Source organism: Colossoma macropomum, unplaced genomic scaffold (genome assembly GCF_904425465.1).
Source record: "Colossoma macropomum unplaced genomic scaffold, Colossoma_macropomum, whole genome shotgun sequence".
NCBI classification, from domain to species: Eukaryota; Metazoa; Chordata; class Actinopteri; order Characiformes; family Serrasalmidae; genus Colossoma; species Colossoma macropomum.
The window spans coordinates 2,144,202-2,163,076 of record NW_023494788.1 but is presented as its reverse complement, the minus strand read 5'-3'; the positions used below and the strand labels follow the sequence as shown (position 1 = coordinate 2,163,076).

The window sequence follows — 18,875 nt, the reverse complement described above, 5'->3', positions numbered from 1 at the left end:
ATTTAAAGTATGTTTTCCATCATCTTATTCATGTATTCACTTTAGGTAGGTAGGTAGGTAGGTAGATAGATTGATAGATAGATAGATAGATAGACAGATAGATAGATAGATTTCAGTAGCAAGACATATAATTGCACATAAACTTACATATAGTGTGCAGAAAATAAAAAATAGAAATAAAAATCGACATAAGTTAGGCAGTAATAAAAAAAAAAGATGCAGTGTGTACAATTTAGTGCCATCTAATGGTGAGGTTGGAGATTGCAACCAGCTGAATCCCCATCCCTCACCCCTCCCTTTCCAAGCGTGCAGTAGACCTACTGTGGCCTTCAGGTTTTCTGCCATCATCTGTTCTTTGCTTCTTCAAGTTTTTTCAGCCTCTCTCACTTTTTCTTGTGCTAAATAATACGTTTGATCCTCCATTTGTCAAAATTTAGGTTCTCAAACTTCTCACAACACAAAATGGTCAGCAGCAACCACTGATTCTTCTTCTTTCTACGCCTTCTAACCGGAGCTACAGCGCCACCAAATTCAAGCTTCTGCTTCAGTATAAAAGCGTGAAAGACGCCCTCTAGAGGCAGTGTTTGGTTTGTCTGTTCTAGGGCTACTGTAGAAACATGGCGGCGGTAGCCTCTGTTGAAGAGGAGCTGCTCACTATACAGATATGAGGGGCTCATTCTAAGATAAAAAAAAGCGATTCATAGTTACAGCTGATTATACACTGATGAAAACATGGTTTGGTTTACTTTATTCAATTTCTGATAATAGACCCCCCTAAATCTCACACAGTGCACCTTAAATGCTTGTAAATGTGGTCATATGTACAAAAGTTTGCACACCCGAACTTTATAACTCCACATTGCTGTTGTGTGAATAAGTGAGCACATCTACTACAAAGAACACATTTCTGCACATTTTAGTACACAGTTACAATTTATCTGCTGAATTTAACATACTGGGGGAAAATGAAATATATGAAATTGGCCTGTGCAAAAGTTGGCATGGAAAAAAAACTTTTTTTCCCCAAATATGTTAAATTCCACAAATAAAAAGAAACAGTGCAGTAAAATACACAGAAAAAATGTAAGTTTGTTCTTCGTAGGGATCTTATTTTCACTCAAAAATCACCAAAACATTTTGCATACGCATCTGTAATTTGATCTTTTGTGCTTCCAGGCAGCAACGGTGGTCTCCCCCAGCCCCACCCAGCAGCTCAAACAGCCTCATGACCTCAGCCTGGACCCCTTCAGCCGGACCGTGTACTGGACCTGCGAGAACACCAACACCATCAACATCCAGAGGATGGACGGACAGGCAGTGGGGGAGGTGCTGAAGGATGACCAGGACAAACCCCGCGCCATCGTGGTCAACGCAGAGAAAGGGTGAGAGAGAGAGTGAAAGAGAGAGAGAGAGAGTGAAAGAGAGAGAGAGAGAGTGAAAGAGAGAGGGAGGGAGTGAAAGAGAGAGAGAGAGCGTGAAAGAGAGAGGGAGGGAGAGGTTATACCAAATCTGTTGCAGATAACTGATATAACATTTTTTCAATATGTTTAGATGTAATTAGTAAGATGGTTTAAAAAATAAAGAAATTGTAGTTACGTCCAAATATAACGTCCAGAATGAAGTTCTAATAAATTAATATCCAGAACGAATCTCTAATATTAATATCTACAATGAAATTCTAATAAAATTAGTATATAGAATAAAGCTCTAATAAAATTTATATCCAAAATGAATTTCTAATAAAATTAATATCTACAATGAAATTCTAAGAAAATTAATATCCAGAATGAAGTTCTAATCATATTAATATCCAGATTGACATTCTAGTAAAATTAATATCTAGAATGAAATGCAGAATAAAAATAATGCCTCGTACTTCAAACGTGACGTTCCATTGTGATGGCAAATAATTGTAAAAATATCACTGCAGTGAAATATTTGTTTATTTTTCTTGTTCCCACTTGAAAGATTGAATAAATCATCAAAAATGACCTTCTGGCATCCAGTTTATAATATTTCATACTATATTCTGGAAGTTATTATTGAGTAAAATAGCAGAAATTATGTCAAACGATTCCAAACCTTTTATCCTCAGCGTTCCTCGGATAAACACGTGTGTGTTCCGCGCAGTGCTGACCGTCCAGCCCCGCGATGTTCCAGAGCACACTCTCCACTATCACAGTGATCTCTGCTCTAATGGACTGAGGCAGTGTGTAAAGTGCAGACTTGGCGGAGGGTCGTCTTGTTTGGACGTGTGTGCAGAGAGAGTGAAATCACTAACAGATGGAGACGAGTTTCCCAGCAGAGACTCTGACTTTACCAACACGACTGACTGCAGACAAAACACAGTGTGATTTATCCAAACAGAGGAGATGTTACAGAAAAACTCGGCTCCATCAGCTCTGGAGTGAAATAATGAGCTACGATCACTTACTGGCTGTTCAGCTGCACTGATTTTAGAGCCTTAGCATTGATTATAATCGATTATTATAACACTCAAGAAAGTATGCACTCGCCTTCTGGCCGAAATAAAATTCTCATGCTGTTATTAGCAATGTAACTATGTTTATAGTCCACTACAGTATTGAAGGTGAATTCCACAGATTTTTCAAAATTTCTGCATAATTAAGTGGTTAAAATGTAAACCGAGAGGTTTGGTACGAAACGCTCTGTTCTAGAGAAACTAGGTCAGAGTCGTTCACAGTGGTGGTGATAGGAACCAGACGTCCCCCTCTAAAAGCTCCCTCACAGAAAGTTCCTACATGAAATGGTTATGAATTCACTGCCTGATGACTGAGACACTGTTTTATGATAGTTTTGAGAACTTAAACTCCATTCATGGTGGAGGGATACATGCAGGGCGCTGTGAGGCAAAATAGTCCGCAAAGAAAACTTATTATTTCAGATTTTCCACTATTTTCCATCATCAACATTCCATATAAACTCAGAAGACTCGTGTAGGTTTACTGGTGGTTTTGGAGAGGACTGCAGTGTTGGTCAAATTTTTCATTTTGAAATATTCAAATTTGTTTTTCATTTTATCTGGCTGCGTTTTTCAAACTAAACAGATTAGACTCTGAGTAAAATGTAAGATGCAGGCTCTACACTGCCCTCTGGTGGAGAATAGAGTTCAGGCTTCTCATGGTTCTTATAAGAATATGCATTAAGAACATTAACACAACATCCATTTTGCTCTGGTCGGTCGACCTCCAGCACGGTTCGCCCCTCCAGGTTCCGCCCCTGTCCTGCAGTCTGCAGACAGACCCTTCTCTCCTGAGCAGCTCCACTGTGGCTGTTTCTCCAGCGGTGTCGGTTCTGCCGGATCAGTTTGATCCAGAGTCAGCCAGCAATCCAGCTCCAAAAACCACCCAAAACCCACTCGCTACTGTTATATTAACTTTCTTTTAGCTTTTAGCCTTCGTATTATAACAAAGGGTTACAAAAGTGACATCAGAACACTCATGATAGTAAACATACAACTCAATTTGTAATTAAAAATAAAGGCTGACTAGGCTTCCGAGTGGCGCAACCGTCTAAGCGTTGTCCCTCATCAGGAGATCGTGAGTTCGATCCCTGGTGATGCTACAGCCGTCCGTAGCCGGGAGTCCGAGAGAGCACAATTGGCCTCGCTCTCTCTGGGCTCTCTCCCCCCATCACTCAGCGCGATGCTAGTCAGCGCAGGCGTCTGTTAGCTGACGTAACAGATCTGGCGGTTGGCGCTTTCCTCCGAGCGCGTTCGGCTGTCCAGTGACGTTGCGTGAGCGGCAGCTCGAAAAGAAGCGGTGGTTGGCTTCACAGGTCTCGGAGGAAGCCTGTGTTAGCCTTCGCCCTCCTAGCGTTGATAGCATCGTGTGACTGGGGGAGTCCTAACTAGCGGGTGGAATTGGAGACGACTAAATTGGGGAGAAAAATCGGGGTAAAAATTAAAAAAAAAAAGTAAATAAAAAAAATAAAGGCTGTCTTGCTGTGTATCAGAGTTTCAGCACTCAGCATGAGTCCAAATAAATAAATAAATAAGGCCGTCTTATGCTAATTATTTCATTTTACTCAATAATGACCAATAAAATGAATCACCATCAAAATTATTGCATTTTCAGCTCACAGACACTCCAGACCAACAATTTCTGTAAAGATATCTGAGTTGACACTTGTTTTCAAGTAAAAAATGTAAAAAATTTATGAGGTGGCAAAAATTAAACAAATGTATAAAGATATATAAATTCTGTTAGCATTTACATGTCAAATAATGACATATCTGAGTAGCCCAGGGTCTTCTGAGATTGTGACTCCTGTAAATACTTATATACCAAAAAAAATACCAAAACTATTACGCCGTATTATTGTAGGGTTCTAGTAGTTAAATTATTAATTGCACATATTTATATAACAATTAATTATCAGCTAATTTAGTCATGCCCTGTTCCCCCCGTTAGCTGGGGGTCTCTATATTGTCTTATTGTTTTGTGATTCGATGTTAATATCTGCTCCTTTTCCGCAGGTACATGTACTTCACCACGCTGCAGGACCGCTCGGCGAAGATCGAGGGGGCGTCTCTGGACGGGACAGAGAGGGAGTCACTCTTCACGACCGGTTTGATCCGGCCTGTGGCTCTCGCGCTCGACAACAAGCTGGGGAAGCTGTTCTGGGCGGACGCCGACCTCAAACGCATCGAGAGCAGCGACCTGTCCGGTGAGCGACACTTTGTCTTTTTTGAAAACAACCGAACTCAATGAAAAAGATGCATCACCAAAAAACTAAACTCTGGTTCGTACTTCAGCAAACGAACCAGGTGTGAGATCAGCCTTAGGGGCTTTCACACCTACCTTGTTTGGTCCGGACCTTCGGACTTAGTTTGGTCCGAATTAAAATAGCAGGTGTTAAAGGTGCCTCAGACCACGGTCTGGACCAAAGGACCAACATTTTGTGTGACCTAAAGACACAAAACCTTGTTGCTGTTGTTGGTTTTGATAATAATAATGATAAAAATAATAGTAATAATAACAACAATAATAATAATGAAGGGAAAGTTTGTGAACAAACTTTAAGTTGGCTTGAAAAAGCCAGCTAATTACGTTAAAACGTCAAAATGGTGGAAGACTGTTGATGGTTGCTAAAGTGTTGCTTAAACGTTGCTAGGTGGTTGCTACAGTATCCAAGGCTTGTTGGATTATGTTGCTACCTTAAATGCAATTCCACCTGAAAACCAGTGCCACCTTAAATGCAGTGCTACCTTATATGCAGTTCCGTCTTAAATTTACTGGTATGTAAAATTCACAGCCACCTCAAATTCAGTGCCATCTTAAATGCAGTTCCAATTTAAATTCGCTGCCACCTTAAATTTAGTGCTACCTTATATGGAGTTCCACCTTAAATGCAATTCCATCTTAAATTCAGTGCCACCTTAAACTTAGTGCTACCTGAAATGGAGTTCCACCTTAAATTCAGTGTCACCTTAAATGCAATTTTTCAACTTTTTCAAGCCAACTTAATAACGGAGAGCTGCTCATAACAGGTCATTTGTGTGTGTCCCTGTCTGATCTCAGGTGTGATGTGTCTGTTTATCAGAGAATATCACTGTCTTTCTTTGTTCTGTATTTAATAATAAGTATGAACATGATTAGATGAAACTTTTCCCTCAGGTATTATTACACCAAACAGGCATAACATTATGACCACCTCCTTGTTTCTACGCTCATTGTCCATTTTACAGCTCCTCTTACTATATAGGTGCAGAAACAAAGAGGTGGTCATAACGTTATGCCTGCTCAGTATTAATCACAGTGCATCACAGTAAGTCGTATTGCAGTGCGTTGTATCGTGGGGTCTCTGTTCCTCATGCTTCGCGCTGTCAGTCTGATTAAGCTCGTTGCCAAACTGCCGGTGGTTTGTGTTTTGATTGTCTGGCTGTGTCTGACTGTGATTTCGGTGTTTTGCTGAAAGGTGAACACTCTGTGGCCGTCTGGCCGCTCCGTTTCAGCTACATTCCCGATCGGGTTTTTTTTATTATTTTTCTTCCTCGGCTCTTTTGGCAGGCTGATTCTAATCAGGCGCTGACGCAGTTGGGGAATATTTTGTGAAAAGAACAAATTTCTGATCCATAACCTCTCCAGCAAGATCTTAATCTCCCTCCCAGAAACCGTCGTCAATCAGAACTGCGAAAACAAAGCACAGAAAGATTTAATCAGCATCAGATAATCACTGCAGTTAGTGTCGGGAAATGGGATGTTACTGATGGGTCAGATCCTGACGGAGGAGAAATACCTCCACCGGACCCTTCACAGTCTGTTCTGGTGATTCATGAACAGAATATAATTGAATTGATTTAAATCCAACTAAGTTGAATTTAATCGAATCAAATTGAACTGAACATGAAGGGAAATCTGTTTTAGACAAAAACAAATATTCGTATAAAGGACACAGTCACAATCATATCATACGCCTCTGATTCTGAAATAATTAGTATCACATAACAAAAATGTCACTCAGTCTAAGGGAAACCACATATATCACTGCTGTCGGAACAAAACCTCGTATCTCCATTTTTGTTGTTTTTCAGTTTTTGACTAATTTGAAAATTCTTTACATTGTGTGTGAATTTCATGATGAACGGCTCAAAAGAAACGGCCCAAAATGACTTGGAAAAATTTCTGGTTCCATTGACTTCCATTAAAAGTAAAGTATGTTTTTCCGTCTACTGTGAAGTTACCATTTTGGAGATACGAGGTTTTGTTATGCAGCAGATGTTTTTGGTCCCTGTGCTTTTGTTGTTGTTCTAGTCTTTGTCTCCTCCTGGTCCTTACTGATCAACATTACTCTCTTTTTCTCTCTCTCTCTCTGTCTCTCACTCTTCTCTCTCTACACTTTCTCTACTCTCTCTTCTCTCTCTCTCTGCTTCTCTCTCTCTCTGCTTCTCTCTCTCTATCTCTCTCCTCTTCCCACCTCTCTCTTACTCTCTATCTCACTCACATTCTCTCGTCTTGCTCTCTCTCCTTTCTTTTTCTCTCTCTCTCTCTCATTCTTTCTTTTTCCTTCTTTGTTTCTCTTTCTTTCCCCTCATCACTCCCACTCTCCCTCTTTCTTTCTCATACTGTTTTTTTCTCTTCCTTCACTGACTCTCTCATTTCATTCTGTACTTTTCTGTCTCTTACTTGCCCTTTCTTTCTTTCTTTCTTTCTCTGTAATCCAGGAGCCAACCGGATCGTCCTCCAGGACTCTAATATCCTGCAGCCGATCGGTCTGACCGTTCTGGGCGATCACCTGTACTGGATCGATAAACTGCAGCAGACAATCGAGAGAGTGGACAAACGCTCCGGGGACAAACGGACGCGGATCCAGGGACGGATCCAGTACCCGACCGGCATCCACGCCGTGGAGTACATGGAGCCGGAGGAGTTCGGTACGATCATCTTCATCAGTCAGATTCACCTCTGAGCCAGTTCAGACAGTCCCGTTCTCTCTGTGCGGCTGCAGCGTTTATAACATCAGACAGTTAGTCTGTAAAATATGAATACAATAGGCTGTGATAATAGACTGTACATTATAGAATGTATAGAGTATTACAGAAGCCACAATGCTGGTCACTCTAAAGTAAGTGATGTGAATGAGGTGATGCTGATGGACAGTCTAAATACAGTTCATATACAACTCTCTCCATAGCATCCCACCCCTGTTCCCGTGACAACGGAGGCTGCTCGCACATCTGCATCGCCAAAGGTGACGGGACGCCGCGCTGTTCGTGCCCCATGCACCTGGTGCTGCTGCAGAACCTGCTCAACTGTGGAGGTTTGGAGCTCATACACTCCAGTATTATTTACAGTACATTCGTACAGCAATACAGTGGCACAAGGTACAGGTGATGGTTAAGTGTCGTAGAGTTACGGGCGGCAGTGAGGGGTCAAATCCAGCGATTGAAATTTGAATTTTCATCAAATTCATATGTTAATGAAACGTATAGGTTTGCACTTTTCATGCAATTTCTCCATGTGTTTTAGCGATCTGTGAGTCAGAAGTAATTCATATAAGGACGATTATATGGACAGAAAATGAATCTGATAACAGCAGAAAATCAGATTGTGTCAGTAACTGGCTCTGCGTGTTTTCATGCTCTTCAGTAATCAGATAATGTAAAACTCTGGGTCTACTAGAGACGGGCAGTGATCAGATTTCTGCTCTACAACCAGCCAGTAAACTCACAGAATAAGACGTGAGGTAAACATAATGTAAAACTCAAACTTCATACCGTGGCTTTTTTTTAAAAAAAAAAACACTGAGTCACTTTAGCTAAAAATATGAACATACATCATCTAGAAAATGAAGAATATTAAAATCCTTCATTTCGTCAAGCATGTATTTGGGTTCAGTGTCGATCCAGAAGTGTTTTGCTGCGTCTCAGAGCGCCGCTGCTCGCTTATTTCCGGTACTGCGGTCTGTTCTCACGCATGCGCAGACTGAGAAATACGAAAGAAATCAGAGTAAGAGTTCACTGAGAAATCTGTTACTGAGCTAAAATCCAGCCTCTTTATCAAATTTCTTAATTGGATTTCTAGACTTTACTTCGATCTAAGTAATCGGACTATGCTGTTTACACGACCATTTGAATAATCAGATAACTACAGAAATCTGATTATGGTTGGATTATTTAGTGCATGCAAATGCGCTTCTCTGTTTAACAGCTGTGGCTTAGTAGGACTTAATTAGGGCATTAAAAATGTCCACCTAAAATAAAGTTTCATTAGTTTTGTTTTTACTAAAGTCAGTTCACTATAGTAAATAAGTCAAAGAGCTGAACACGGTGTGTGACCTCTAAAGGTTTTCTTCGCCCTCAGTGCAGTGTTGCTCGTTTATTAGCCACAGACAGGGCTGTGTTGTTTACCTAGTGTGTATGATGTTAGCCCCCCCACCCCTTCTGAACTGACCTCCTCCTCCCTCAGAGCCGCCCACCTGCTCCAGCGAACAGTTCACCTGCGCCACAGGTGACATCGACTGCATCCCCATGGCGTGGCGCTGCGACGGCATCGCTGAGTGTGCTGACCACAGCGATGAGATGAACTGCCCCGTGTGCTCGGAACTGCAGTTCCAGTGTGATAAAGGCCAGTGTGTGGACGCTCAGCTGCGCTGCAACGGTGAACCGGACTGCGCAGACGGCTCAGACGAACAGGACTGCGACAGTACGATCAGACACAGCTCTACACAAACTTTTTCTATTTCTTTGTGAGGCCTTTTACGGGATAGAACACAAGTATTTCCAGAACCATTATCTTGTGGTTTGGGGTGGTTTGCTGTCATTCAAGTTAACAAAGCCTTAACAAGAGGATTGTAATTGGATCAGACTTAATTCTGCATTATTTCAAAGTAATTTTACTGATCCAGTAAATATACCTGGGTCAGTTCCTCCACTGATGGTTTAGATGGGGTTGAGGCTCGGCTTATGATAACAGTTCAGTATAAGCTGTGAGAAATGCTGTTGGTAAATGTGTGCCTGTGCTAACGTGTCTGTCTTTTGTCCAGCCATCTGCATGCCTAACCAGTTCCGCTGCAGCAATAATAAGTGCATCCTGAAGAAACAGCAGTGTGATTCGTATGCCGACTGCATAGACGGATCAGACGAGCTCTTCTGTGGTGAGTGTGATTGCTCCTCTCTCCAGATGGACCATGTTCTCATCTGCGGCAGGACATGTAGTTCTCTATGGAAACATCACCCTATTCCATCTTTTTCCACCAAACCAGACATTTGGCTCCAAACCCAGACGTTCTCCACCGAACCCCATCATTCTCACCAGAACCCCAGATATTTTCCACCAAATCCCAGACATTCTCCTCCAAACCCCACGCATTCTCCATCAAATCCTGTCATTCTCCACCAAACCCCAGACATTTTCTACCAAAACCCAGACATTTTCTACCAAACCCCAGACGTTCTCCACCAAACCCCATCATTCTCCTCCAAACTTTAGACAGTCTCCACCCAAACCCCAGACGTTCTGTACCGAACCCCATCATTCTTCACCAAACTGCAAACTCTCACCTCCAAACCTCAGACATTCTCTTACAAACTAGCTACATTACCTTTGCAGGGTCTTTAGAAAGTAATTATTCTAAAAATATCAATTGTCCGAATAACATACCGTTCTAGTGTACATCCTAGTGTGGTGATGTAGTAGTACTTAGTGTCACTAAGTATAGATTTCCCTTAGATGCGTTTTAGTGATGTTAGCTTCAGCTGCAAGTGTTAACAAAGATGGAGGAGAATCAAAATGACCTGGCTGATGTTTTGCTGGTTGCTCCCGTTTCTCCTCAGATTTCCCGCCTTCACAGAACGATCAGCGACACACGAACACCATCGGCCCCGTCATCGGCATCATCCTGTCCGTCTTCGTGCTGGGTGGGATGTGTTTCGTGTGCCAGCGAGTGGTGTGTCGGCGCTATAAAGGGCCAAATGGGGGATTCCCTCACGATTACATCAGCGGGACCCCCCACGTCCCCCTCAACTTCATCGCTCCCACCAACTCCCAGCACGGCACGTTCACAGGTGAAGTAAAGACACTTCTGCACATCTGCAGGCTTAGAGCATTTCAGAATATTTTGCCATATTAACCAAATGTATTTTAAAATACATCTATTTTAAAACATATGGAGAAATATTACACGTAGAAATGTACCATAGAATATTAATGTATGGAAACAGCCAAAATCCTGACTGATGCGATTCACTAATAACAAACACAAATAAATGCATTTTAAAAATGTATTTTAATTTCACATTTTCAGCCATTTTCATACATTGCAAAAATATATTTGTTAAATACATTTGGAATATTTGTTCCTTATGAGTAAGGCTGTGGCTGTGTCCAAAAATTCGAAAAATTAGTTTTTAACCCTCTACTGCATGATTTATTGCTTAGACATGATAAAAATGTTTTAATGTGTTTTTGTTATTTACAATTGCTTAAATAATGGAAATATTTGAATATATATATATATATATATATATATATATATTTTCCCCCAAAGTGGGGTACTTGGTAAATTGTTGCCCAATCGTACCATAGCACCATAAAATCTAAAAAAAAAAGCACCATAAAATTAACTTGTCTCTAAAAAAAAATCCTTTTCTTGAAAACAAGACCAAACAAACCCAACTTACACTTAGTGAAACGTACGACTCAAAATTTACAGATATTGTAAACTAATACAATGTCAATTGGTATTTGGAATATATGGTAATAACATCATAATAAAAATTCCTGATCATGTGATGTCATACAATATTTGTCCTTTCGAAGTAAAAGACCCCTTTTCCACATTTAAAATGGGTAAACACAGATTTTATGTTACTGCCTTTCAGTAAAATTGAGATAAATTAATTGTTGCCATATGGCAACACCGTGCGATAGAGGGTTAATAAAGGGACGCACACCGGCGCTCCATGATTCCGAGCACTACTCAGCTCCTCAGTGCGTCACAGTGCGCCACACAGCATTTTTTCATCGCAACATTAAATTGAAGCCATATTGAGACCACAGAACACCACAGCAGATCACGTGGCATGAAAATTACCCAGAGAAAAGCAGCCACTCTGTTAGATAAACATACAGACTCTGATAGTAAGTTACGTCAGCCTAGCCTTTTCAGCTCAAAGACAGCCAGTGTGTGAAGAGATAGTAAACTGATACCTGATAAGTGATGCTGAACACTTCATTTTACTGTATTTGTATGTGTAGAGTGTAAAAATGATCCTGAACCTGGTGTTTTTGGGTTCTCCCTGCCGGCGTTCTATAGCAGCGCTCTGCTACATGATGCTACGAGATGCTGCGTTGAGCGACGCGACGCAGCCTTTAGTGTAGGGTCAGTTTGAACACTCCTAATTTTACTCTGTGTGTGTATGTTGCAGGTATCTCATGTGGGAAGTCCATGATGAGCTCAGTGAGTCTGATGGGCAGCAGCAGCAGTGGAGCTCCTCTGTATGACCGCAATCATGTGACCGGAGCTTCATCCAGCAGCTCGTCCAGCACCAAGGCTAACTTCTACCCACAGGTGCTTGATTCTCCCTCTTTGTACATAAATGTGGATGGTTTAGTAGCTGGAGTCCAGCAGACGGGCTGAGAGTGTTTCCCTACCTTAAATGAATCTTGATTGAAATAACATATTCGTTGTGTCTGGGGTGTGTGTGTGTGTGTGTGTGTTTGTTTGGTGTGTGTAGATCCTGAATCCTCCTCCATCTCCAGCGACGGACCGCTCACTCTACAACACTGAGATCTTCTACTCTTCAAACAGCCCCTCCACCACCCGCTCCTACAGGTGTCTGCGAAACCTTCCACTATGAATTATTCAGGATCTGCTATGAATTTTTCAGTAACTTATACAGTTTATTTAGTATCTAATATTAATTATTCAGTAACTACTGTAGATTATTAAGTAACTACTATGAATTTTTCGGTATCAATTGCAAATCATGCAGTATCAACTACAAATTAGTCAGTATCTACTGCAAAGTATTTGGTACCAACTACGAATCATTCAGTACGTGTTTTGAATTGAGCAGTACATACTATGATTTATTCAGTAACTACTATGAATAGTTCAGTATCTGCTATGAATTATTCAGTGCTTACTATGAATTAATCAGCATGTACTGTGAATAATTTTGTATTTACTATGATTTATTTAGTAACTACTATGTATTATTAATACTTTTGTATCTACTAATTTCTGTAGAATGAGAATGATGAATCATGTTCGTAATAATAAAAACCAATCTAAAAAAAACATCATCTAATCTAACTCCGCCCCTTGGCTGTTCATCTTTTAGGCCGTATGTGATGCGCGGCGTGGCTCCGCCCACCACCCCCTGCAGCACGGACGTGTGCGATAGCGACTACACCACCAGCCGCTGGAAAAGCAACAAATACTACATGGACCTGAACTCAGACTCTGACCCGTACCCACCTCCCCCCACGCCCCGCAGTCAGTACATGTCTGCAGAGGAGAGCTGCCCCCCCTCCCCCTCCACAGAGCGCAGCTACTTCCACCTGTGCCCTCCGCCGCCCTCGCCGTGCACGGACTCGTCCTGACCCCACCCACCCTCACCAAGCGTGGACTCGCCCTGACTCCCCCCCTCGTCCCGTCCCGGACTGACTCCGTAACGGCCGGATTCTGCTTCTGTAACACTCAACAATGTTTATGATCATACGCATTCCTACAGACTGCAGTACACTACAGGAAACGTAGGGGGCGAGATGGCTCCCGTTGCACCACGGCTTTGAAGGATGGCGGCGGGAAAGAGAGAAGAACCGAAGATGGTGGTTTAATTGGTTAATAGTCGATTGGTTAATTAAGTATTTACATAATTGTTTGGTGCAGCATCACAGGGCAGCCAGAGCCGCCGTGCTGCAGAGAAAGGGGAGGGCGTACGTGACTGCCAACATACATGCACGTAACATTAAATTGTGCACTAGGGGGCAGTGTTGCATTAATACGAAATAACGAGAATGTACAGAGAGCAAAGAACAAACATCGCAGCGGAAATCCGTTTTCAAACATGGGACAAGTTTGTAGTAGAGAGAGAATAGATAGAACTAAAACGTTGGTTATCGCAAGGTATTTTGTTCAGTTTCGTTTTCGGGTTTCCTCCCAAATCCGACGCTAACCTCCTCCACCAATTAGCATCACATCACAGATTCCCCCAAACCCCTCCTCTACACCCACAATGCATTTGTGTACGTCTTGGCAGAAGTATAAATCAGCCTTTTTACGAACGAACAAACAAAAAAAAAGAAAAGAAGGCTACTACGTTTACTTCCACATTCAACTCAAACAAGCCGAGGGTCTCCTGGAACCCGTGATCAAGTATGTACAGCTCGTTGCATGGCTGTTTGAAGTCCTTTGTACAGCTTTTATGCATGTAACATATTCATTTATGATTTTATATGCTTTCCCTTCGGCTCGTCTAACCACTATAAGTGAACCGACATGTGAACAGCAAGTGGATTCTTTAGTCATTCAGCACCACTTAGAATACGATATGAAATGAAAAACCTAGACTCTGAGCCTTAGGCGATTTTAAACTGACCTGTCCAGGCTCCGCCCACAAATGTGTTCTTCTGTAGCTGCTGTTGAGGTTGTGAATTTGAGCTTTACAGAACGCTGGTAAACATCTCATCCAACCTAATGAGAAACTGTAGAACAGACTCGGTTTATATCACAATACCTACATTTAGAGTCGGTTATTCATTCAGCCTAATGAGAAACTGTAGAACAGACTCGGTTTATATCACAATACCTACATTTAGAGTCGGTTATTCATTCAGCCTAATGAGAAACTGTAGAACAGACTCAGTTTATATCACAATACCTACATTTAGAGCCAGTTATTCATTCAGCCTAATGAGAAACTGTAGAACAGACTCAGTTTATATCACAATACCTACATGTAATAACAATAACTGACTCTAAATGTAGGCATTGTGATACAAACTGAGTCTGTTCTGCAGTTTCTCTTTGGGTTTAATGGGATTTTACCAGCGTTCTGTAAAGCTCAACCTCACAACAGTAGCTATGAAATAACGTGTTTGTGGGCGGAGCTTAGTTGGGTTACATGGGGGGAGAAAGACATTTTTAAATCCTATGAAATAATACAAAACCAAAAAATTGCCAAACCAATTTAGAGCAGATATATTGTATATATGTATAATTAAGTAAATAATAATGTGTCGTTACGGCCGTGTGTTCTGTCGATTGTTTTGTATGTGAATACGAAACGGTTCCAAGCAAAAATGTTTGGCTAGTTCTGTTTACCAAAAGTGTGTTTGCTGCTATTGTACATAATCCTTCACTCTGAATAATGACAAACAGCCAGCAAAATCACGTCTGTATATGTATATAAATATATATATAAATATAAATATTAAACTGACCGTAGGTTGATTGTGAAATCATACTGATACTGATTAATATTTTTAATTATAATGTTATTAATCTCATAGCAAGATTTCAGCTTCAATCGTGTACAGAATCATATCTATTCATGTAAAATGCCAATAATTTGAAGGAGCCTATATGAGTTGTCAAAAGTGTACGTACACAACAGGCCAAAAGTGTGCAAGTGACACCAACCTTGTAAAAATAAGCATATCGCTGTTGTTGGGAAGAAAACCTCGTATCTCGTATGGTAACTTTACAGGAGAAGGAAAAAACTACTTTACTTTTAATGTAAGTCAATGGAACCAGACTTTTCCAAATCATTTTAGGTTGTTTCTTTTATTCCATTCATCATGACATTTACATACAATATAAAGGGTAACGTGTATTTTCAAATTATGTCAAAAACTGAAAAATGTCAAAAATGTAGATATGAGGTTTTCTTTTGACATCAGGAGATTAGACAACAGTATGTTTATGAAGCCAGAACAGAGATACAGGAGCTGATTAATAAAGGGGAATTCCACTGAATTTTCAAAAATCCTGCATAATTAGATGATTAAGATGTAAACAGAGCGGTTCAGAGTGGTTTGGAAACTTAGCAAGTCTTTGTTCACAGTGGTGGTGATAGGAACCAGACGTCCACCTCTAAAAGCTCCCTCACAGAAAGTTCCTACATGAAATGGTTATGAATTCACTGCCTGATGACTGAGTCACTGTTTTATGACAGATTTGAAAAGAATTTGGCATTGAAATCCATTCATGGTGGAGGGATACATGCAGGGCGCTGTGAGGCAAAATAGTTCCCAAAGAAAACTTATTATTTCAGATTTTCCACTATTTTCCATCATCAACATTCCATATAAACTCAGAAGACTCGTGTAGGTTCACTGGTGGTTCTGGAGAGTAAATAAAATGTCTATATGTGTGTTGTAGTCATGGCGACCCCTGGTTCCTATCACCACCACTGTAAAGACATCTGAACTGTTTCACACCAAACCACTCTGAATCTCTCTGTTTACATCTAAACACTGAGTTATACAGAGCATTTTTGGAAAATAGATGGAATTTTCCCTTTTTTGTGAGTTTTTGTTTATAATCTGCATTGTAAATTCTATTACTTTTGATAAATTAGACCTCAGTTAACATGACGTAACCCATTAATGTCTACCTGAAATTTGACGTTTGGCCCAGAGCGAAATAAATAAGTAAAACTGGTCAAGGTATAAGAGTTATAACCTAGTTGATTACTTAATTCACTCCTTTGCTCACATGACTACTACGTTTTTCATCAAAACTAAAGAAAATCTGAATCTAATTGGAAATAAAAGTGAAAATGAATATATCTGATATATATCAGAAAGAAATTGTAATGGATACGGTTTGATGTTCATGATATAACTATATATGTTTCCTTCTTAAGTTATGGAGGTTTCATATATATATAAGGTCTTCTTATTTTCCTTTATTGTTTTGCCTTTATGACCCCCGGCCCACCTCAAACACTGCAATTTGAGCCTAAAAGTTTAGGCACCCCTGATATAGACCAATCAGAACAAGCTCTCTGGCATTTTAACTTATCATGCTTCATCCTAAATGTACTTATTGGACATGAATGTTATCTATAGAATATTTAATAATGTTTTAAACAAAAATAACTGTTTGCTTTCACACTTTTGGCCTGTGATCTGTGTGTATTTGTGTGTTTTACTGAACTGTGAGCCAGCAGTGTTTCTGTTTCTGTTCCTGGCATTAAAGCACATACTGTTCAAAGTCTGCCTAAAAAGGCGTCGGCCTGCTCTGGACGTAGTCTTGTGGGACCGGACGTGATGTGGTAACGAGGACTTGGCGAACCTTCGGTGCTTCTGTGAGCTCTGCATAAAAAAATTCACACTCAGTTTGTTCTCACCCACATTTAGCCCGAAATTTCTCACGGTTCTGACCAGAGATCACGTCTGGCCCTGTGGGACGAACAGTTACGTTGCCAAAATCTCCAGCGATGACCTTTTGGAGACCTGTTGGACTTTTTTTGTTTTCTGTTTTCTGTTTTTAGGTTAAACTAAGCTATTATTTCAGTGAGGGGTTTTTAGTGTTCTGCTCGTGGGCCCTTCTGTCCTCATCATGCGCCAAACAGACAGCACAGAGTTTTATTTTCACTTTTTATCGATGTTTTCTTTTCAGGATCTGTTTTTTAATTTTATTTTACTTTCCCCTCTTGCGTTAATCCCGATAGCTGATTAGTACGCAGTTGTAGCTCACATAGTAATGGTGCGTAATGTACTAGATCATTGTAATTATTGTTTTGTTTCAGAATTAAGCACTTACAAAAGTTTTGTCCACACAAATTTCCGATCGTATTTTGCTCCGGGGGGATTTATTGGCGCCGACTTTTAGCCAAGCGTTCCTGTAGTTTCCTTAAAGCGATAGTTTGGCGAAACTTTCGTCCACGTTTAGAGATAACAGCATGTCAGAAACCTCATAATCAAGTTTATTAGAGATTCCTGAGCAACTCCAGGCTGTAATGATTTACCAGGTGCTAATTGGTGGGATATAAGCTTCCATTATTAGCTGTTTTAGCCTCGTAGCTCCAAGAAGCACCAGACATGTCTTGGCTGATGAACTAAATTTGTGGCAAATGTGTAAATTAGATAGTTTTGTTGAACTATTGCTGTAATTTGATGAATGAGGTATAAATAGCAGCTTGTTTTTCCACCACTTAATGACACAAATCACAAAATCACTGTAATGTAGTGATGAAAAAGCCTCTAAATCGTTTAGATTTGTTTTTTCTGCCGAACTATCGCTTTAATCCTAATTTGAGCGAATTCTCTTTAGCCTTTAGCCATGTAAAATGTGCAGAAGTCATGTTTGAGATGGGATTCACTATGTTAAAGCAAGCAAAAATGGCTTTCTCAAAGCAGGATGTATCGGTTTAGCTGGATAAATTAAGCTAAAGCTTATTCAGTAGCAGAAGAAGTGCAGCTATTTCTGTTGGACGACACTGACGTTTGGTTTAAAGAGCTACTCCAGTGCATTTTCAGCCTAAGCTTCATCTGCTGCATGCATAGCAGAAGATCAGTTACCACAGATAATAATTTCAACATGTTTTCTTGAACTTAGAAAACAGCAGGAAACTCATTGACTTGAAACGCACTTATAATGGAAGTCAATGGGCAGCTGCAGCCTATTGATTTCTATTGTGTGTGTCATTTGACTGAATGCTATCGATTAGGCTGCTGTGTTTACTTTAAAAGTATTTGCTTTCTTAAAAAAGATGGTTCTTCAAGGGTTCTTTAGTAAAGACAGTGGTTCTGTATGGAACCATACACACTTAAAGAACCATTTGCATGCTAAAGGGTTCTTTGCATGGTGAAATGGTTCTTCAGATTGATGGAGAATGTGCTGTATATGGGTTCATTTGTGATGTCAAGCTTGTCGGAATAGAAGAACCCTTTTTGGTGCTATATAGAACCATATGCAATGCATTCTCCAATTTGAAGAACCATTCGTGACACAAATAACCCTTTAAGCATGCAAATGGTTCTTTGAGTGTTTATGGTTTCAGATAGAACCATTGTCTTTACTAAAGTGCTGTAACTAAAGTTTGTACTGTATTTACTTTATCACTTTAAAAATATCTTGGAAAGTAAAATCGTTTTAAATCTATTTAATCTATCTAATATTTCTCATTTTAAGACTGATGTTAGACGAATTTAAGTTTATTCAGCCTGTTTTACCCATTTTAAACCATTATCTCCTAAAATGAAACAAGCAAAACTATCTAAGATCATAAAATTGCATAAAACAAGTAACATGTATCCAGATAAACTGATAAATCCAGCTTTATGACGGATCCCCCTTTAATACCCCCCTGGAGCTCGTAGCTGTAGATTCTTGTCCGCTTCTGCAACATCAAGGCTGTCTGTGTGAGCCCTGAATGTGACTGAAATACGTTCTGC

The 18,875-nt window shown here is 40.4% G+C and overlaps 1 protein-coding gene across 1 annotated transcript in view; it reads left to right on the top strand.

Annotated features, from left to right (window-relative positions):
* The window catches only part of lrp5 (low density lipoprotein receptor-related protein 5), a 93,683-nt gene extending 78,750 nt beyond the window's left edge, over positions 1-14,933 (top strand). The window contains exons 15-24 of the mRNA XM_036568030.1: positions 1,177-1,382; positions 4,499-4,689; positions 7,187-7,396; positions 7,657-7,782; positions 8,931-9,167; positions 9,508-9,618; positions 10,298-10,528; positions 11,891-12,033; positions 12,200-12,297; positions 12,809-14,933. Coding sequence (XP_036423923.1) covers positions 1,177-1,382; positions 4,499-4,689; positions 7,187-7,396; positions 7,657-7,782; positions 8,931-9,167; positions 9,508-9,618; positions 10,298-10,528; positions 11,891-12,033; positions 12,200-12,297; positions 12,809-13,070 — 1,815 coding nt within the window. The 3' untranslated portion in view covers positions 13,071-14,933. The remainder of the gene's footprint in view (positions 1-1,176; positions 1,383-4,498; positions 4,690-7,186; positions 7,397-7,656; positions 7,783-8,930; positions 9,168-9,507; positions 9,619-10,297; positions 10,529-11,890; positions 12,034-12,199; positions 12,298-12,808) is intronic.
* The last annotated feature ends 3,942 nt before the right edge of the window (positions 14,934-18,875 follow it).